The sequence below is a fragment of the Lolium rigidum genome, chromosome 3, assembly GCF_022539505.1.
Source record: "Lolium rigidum isolate FL_2022 chromosome 3, APGP_CSIRO_Lrig_0.1, whole genome shotgun sequence".
Taxonomy (NCBI): Eukaryota; Viridiplantae; Streptophyta; class Magnoliopsida; order Poales; family Poaceae; genus Lolium; species Lolium rigidum.
Window position 1 is genome coordinate 74,261,966 of NC_061510.1, and position 5,945 is coordinate 74,267,910.

General features: G+C 49.9%; 1 protein-coding gene across 1 annotated transcript; it reads left to right on the top strand.

Annotated features, from left to right (window-relative positions):
• The first annotated feature begins 1,312 nt into the window (after positions 1–1,312).
• On the top strand, positions 1,313–2,899 carry LOC124695042 (putative pentatricopeptide repeat-containing protein At3g05240). Its single transcript, XM_047227939.1, has one exon. The coding sequence runs from the start codon at positions 1,313–1,315 to the stop codon at positions 2,489–2,491; it is 1,179 nt and encodes a 392-aa protein (XP_047083895.1). The 3' UTR covers positions 2,492–2,899.
• Positions 2,900–5,945: the final 3,046 nt, after the last annotated feature.

A 5,945-nucleotide genomic window follows, 5' to 3' on the forward strand; every position in this document is an offset into this window, starting at 1 on the left:
CAATTTCTTAACCTACTAGCGCCACATGCCAAAACTATGTGCCACACGGTGCGCCGCGCCACACTTCCTAGTTTGCTCCTAATGAATAATGCATACTGCTAGCAAGTCGGCGACTTTCCCCTCCACCCCCTCTCTCTCCGCCCCCGTCCTCTGCCCTCAGATCTCGCAAGATCGGGCCGAACCCAACCCTTCTCCGGCGGCTCAGCCGGCCGGAGACGGGGAGGGGGATGCGCCGGAGTAGCTGGTAGGTGTAGATGTAGGTTTTGCGGCGAGATGCCGGCGTTTTGGAGTAGAGCACCATTTCTTTTGAGCAAGATCTGGTGCGTTTGGAGGCGGTGGCGGCGCGGCGAGGTGCTCCGGTGGTCGGAGACGGCGGCGCTGGTTTCCTCCCCACGAATCTCCATCAATAAGCTCATGTTCTGCTTCTTTTTTCTGGATTTTGCCTTTGGCCTTTCCATCCCTCTCTCGCTAGCCGGCCGTGGTGGTGAGGAGTGGGGAGGGAGGATTTGGGTCAGGTGGCAACCAGGGAGGAGCAGGGGCCTTGCTCATCTGGTGTTTTCGTGCAACATCGGAGAGCAGCCGGGAAGTGAGGAGATCAAGCCCCTAAGGTGGGGGTGGATTTCGTTTGCTCCTCTTGCCAAGGCCCTCGGCAATAAGCACGGTTGGATGCAAAGCAGCGTCCTCGACGTCCTCAACATCAACCTGGCCGGCCGTGGCGGCGAGGAGGAAGATGAAGACGGTGTTGGTGATGTTGTCTTCTGCGGTCCTTATCAGAGGTGGGAAGCAATTTTATTGAGCAGATCCAAGGCCACTCCATGGCCTATCCAATTGCTGGCGACGGATGCCGGCGAATCAACCTCCGTTGTGAGGTCCTTATTGAGGTTTGCAGTCGCATACTACGGCTGCGTAGAGGCAAGTGGTTTCGTCCTCGCCTCTTCGCATGACGGCGGCGTAGCAGACCTCTGGCTCGACGGCGGGGAAAGAGAAGGGCCTGATTGCATTTCTTCATCTCTCAGTGAGGTCTTTTCTGCAAATGCTAGGGACCTATATGTGCTTTTAGATCTTATGGGGTCCTTTTTAATCTTCTGTACCTCCTCCGTTTCGATTTAATGAGAAGCTTCCTCGCCCGGGGCACCCTTGTTCAAAAAAAAAATGATGCGTAGTCCGTTCTTCGGCAGATATGCACAACTTTCCGCAAGTACAATGACACTATATGTAGATAGGCTCGTCCCCTGTAATAAGTCCTTTTTTTTTGCAAGATCCTCTGTAATAAGTCTTGAACAAGTGATCCGCGTCAGAACACTTGCCATGAATGGTCCGTTCATCGGGAGACGTCGTATGGTGGACGAAGCGCATCTCGGCGCTGGCGAGGAGCGGGCGCGCGGCGGAGGCCGTCGCGGAGTTGGCCAGGATGGACGCGGCGCCGAACGCGCTGACGCTCGCGAGCGTCCTCCCGGCCTGCGCCAGGCTGCGGAGCCTCACGCTGGGGCGGGCCATCCACGGGTTCTGGCTCCGGCGAGGCGGCGGGCCCGGCGCGAACCCGATCCTGGACAACGCCGTGCTGGACGTCTACGCCAAGTGCGGAGACCTCCGCACCGCGCGCCGCCTGTTCGACGGAATGCCAGAGCGAGACGTCTGCTCCTGGACCGCGATGGTGTGGGGCCTCGCGAGGAGCGGCAGCCCGCGGGACGCCGTCGCCATGTTCCGGGCGATGCTCTCCGACAGGGAGGCCGCGCCGAACGAGGCCACCGTGGTCAGCGTCCTGCACGCCGTGGCGTGCACCGGCTCTCTGGCATGTGGCAAGGTGCTGCACTCGTACGCGCTGAAGCGAGGGCTCGGCGGCGAGCAGGTCGTCGGCAACGCGCTGATCGACGCCTACGCCAAGTGCGGAGAGGCCCGGCTGGCGTTCGAGGTGTTCGACCTGCTCCCGGACAAGGAGGACCTGGTGTCCTGGGGCACTGTCATGAGGGCCATGGCCGTGCACGGCCGGTGCAGGGAGGCGCTGCAGTTCTTCTCTCTGATGCTGCGCCGCGGGGTTCGGCCGGACGGCGCCGTGTTCCTGGCGTTGCTCTATGCCTGCTGCCATGTCGGGCTGGCGGACCAGGCGCTGCACATCTTGGGCGCCATGAGGAGGGTGTACGGCGTCGCGCCGTGGAGGGAGCACTACACCTGCGTGCTCGACGCCTGCGGCCGAGCCGGGCACCTTGACGGAGCTGCAGAAATCTTCAGGCGGATGCCTATGAAACGCGATCGGCAAGTCCTTGGAGCTTACTGCTCCTATGCAAGCTCGAGTAAAGTGAACGGCGCCTCCGGCGAACGATTCTGGGAGAGGTTTCTCCACGGAGAAGTGGACGCCGGAGGGGGCACGTACGCGCTCATGTCCAAGTCGATGGCTGCTGCAGGACAGTGGGAGGATGCTTGTTCTGTCAGGGAGACGATGGCTGCAAGAAGGATCGAGAAGGCTGCTGCTTGCACTTGGATTGAAGTGTAACAGCAGCCTTACTCGCACCACCATCTAACAAGCAAACCTTTTACCATCCATGAAACCCCCGTATGGACGATCTTTATGTAAGGATCCATTTCAGATAAACAAATGAATGAACAATCAAGAGCTATCAAGAATTTGCTGTCAAATTGATGCTCATCTGGCATCAATATACAACTGAACGGATTAAGTTTGGTTCGTCAGATCCATACATCACTATGCTGTGCTAATTACAGTGCCAACTTCAGAATTGGTCTACTCGTGTTCTACAACTGTAGGTCAAATAATATCACGTGACATAGATATTGGTGTAGATTCATCTTTTCCACCATCCATTGAGCACACAACAAGTTGGGGTGGTGGGGAGAAGAGAAAGTTTTACGGAAAAATAGAAACCTTCTGTAACTAAGATTTGTTTCTAGCATAGCCATTGGGAATATGTACCCCTAGATCGTTGTGACACTGACTAATATACAAGCCAGATCTACCAACATATCGACTGACTCCGCCTAAAATAACCTAAAAAGAAGCTCAGCATACTGCAACCAGGAAACTGTTGCACCATCCCCCAAAAATGTTGCTGCGTTGCTAGGGAAGCCAACTGTGCTGCTAGACCCTAAAAGTTCAGAGGATAATGTTAGTTCCAGACTTATGAACCAGCTTAATTATAATTAAAAAAGAGGAGCAGAAACACGTGGAAAAACCTTCATTGCTGTTAGAAACGTGGCATTATTACTAACTGCAAACTAATACTGGTGGTTTGTTCTCAACAAATTGAAATTCAGTACCTCAGGATCGTTGTATTTTCCATAGAAAATAAACTAAAAAATAAAAGAAAAACTCACACTGGGCTAAGAAATTATTAAAGAAATAATCACAGTTGGCAAAGCACAATAGCGCAAGTACCAAAGGACTTCTATCCAACCAGATGCACATGCCAATGCTTTGACAATAGACGTGTCTAAGAAACTTAACATGCAGTGTTCAGGAAATCGGCCAGTTAATCAGTTAACTCGCGCTCATGTATATTATAATGGCGAGAATTAAAACATGAGTATGGGATTTCTAGGCATGGGACTCTAAGAACTTCAGAATAAGAAAAAAAAAAATAGACCTTTGTGTTACCTTCACAATGTTGTCCCATGGCAAAGTATCTTCTTTCATCTTATTGAGGCCATATTGTGATTCATCCAATATCCATATTAAGTATTTGCTAATTCTTGCATTAACAGATTGGTCTTTCAATGCATTGTTTGCTGCAACAATTTTTTTCCCTTCCGTTTCCTGATTCCAACTCTGAACTGATCAAAATGAATTTCATAAAATAAATTAACAGAGAGAACCTCATTAAATGTTTTCACAGAATACAGCTTTTGCGTCAAAATTTTGAACTTTTCAATGAATTGTTTCTCTACCTTGGGCCTGATAAAGTGATAAATCTGTTTGCATCCACCTGATGAAACATCAGCACAACATGATTTAAACAACTGTTGTGTATCTTCGTCTTAGTTTAGAGATTTCATTTGATTGAATTGTCCTTCAGAGCTTACTCTACAATTTACTAAGAGCTAGGACTTACTTTTGTTACCTCTTTAATTATACTTTACAAAGTGCATCATCCGAGCATACTATCTGTTGATTTTAGGAGAGAAATTTTGGATGGGATAGTCCCTTGGACCTCCACACCCTCTTATATATAGCTCAACTTAAGCTTAGATCTTCACTCATGCACTAGAATAATCTAGACACTACTACTATACCAACACTCCCTTGAATACTCCAGACTCTGCTAAGATACTAACTCAGATTGCAGCACTTCAATAGAATGTTCTAGACTCTCTTAGGACACTACTATTATACTAAGACTCCAACATTACTTAGAGTACTCTAGATTCTACCAGAGTACTACTACTACACTAACTCAAGCATCATGGCCATCTTGCTACAACTCCATGACTCTTGCTACGATCACTATGCATCTATATTACAAGCACAAAACAATGCCTGTGAGCATTTTATTATAGCTCTTCCTTCATTGGTCGTTAAGCGCCCATTCAACTCCGACCATCCAAGCTCCGCCTCACGTGATCCATAACCATCACCGTGCACCAACTCTGCATCAAGCTAGCCAGCTCCAACCCCACTTGCGTTGGGCCACCGTTGCCTCTCCAACCATGCACCTTCTCACACTTGCGCCTACAACGGAAGCACCACACGCCTTCCATCATCAGCTTGTGCATCATTCATATCCGGTTCCCACAGAATCACGGCTGCCTCACCTCAACAACAGCTCCTATGGAGCCACAACTACCTCACCTCACCGGTCAGCTACCCACACTCTCTTGACCTTCACATGTCTTCCACCTCTCCAACACAGATGCCTCACCTCAACAACTCTTACAGAGCCACAGCCGCCTCACCTCACCGGTCAGTTATCCAAACTCTCCTGACCTTCACATGTCTCCCACCTCTTCGACACGGCTGCCTCACCACAACAACAGCTCCTACAGATCCACAACCATCTCACCTCAGCGGTCAGCTATCCACACTCTCCTGACCTTCACATGTCTTCCACCTCTCCAACACGGCTGCCTCACCTCAACAACAGCTCCTACAGAGCCACAGCCGTCTCACCTCGCCGGTCAGCTATCCACACTCTCCTGAACTTCACATGTCTTCCACCTCACCATCTCTTTCATCAACCCTTGGACAACTCCAGCAACACAATCTCTGCCATCACCCCAAGCTCGTTGCTTGCCATCTACACTGCCACACCTCCACCAAAAACTACTCTTCTTTCTCCCCACGTGCGCAGCCACCGATCTCACACAACTCACATCGCTGTGTGAGATGGCCACAGCCCACGTAGAGCACCTGATGCGGCCTCCCGCCGCCTGAATGTCTACAACTCAATGGTGATTTTTTTTGGTCGAATGAAGAACTTGTTTGCTCGGAGGTGGTCAGATGATGGGGCTGTTGGTGGTGGCTAGCAGGACCGAAACCTAAGCTCTGATGCCATGTTGATTTTAGGAGAGAAATTTTGGATGGGATAGTCCATTGGACCTCCACACCCTCTTATATATAGCTCAACTTAGGCTTACATCTTCACTCATACACTAGAATAATCTAGACACTACTACTATACCAGCACTCCCTTGAATACTCCAGACTCTGCTAAGATACTAACTCAGATTCCAGCACTTCAATAGAATGTTCTAGACTCTCTTAGGACACTACTATTATACTAAGACTCCAACATTACTTAGAGTACTCTAGATTCTACCAGAGTACTACTACTACACTAACTCAACACTCCAACACTATCCATCTCTGTGTGTAATCGCCACCGGTAATATGCAATGGAGTTGCATTTTGAACCAGTTTGCTGGACCCAACACTGATTGCAAGAAAATAATGTCAACTTAGAGTTACAATAATCAGTGGAGTACTAATTATCTAT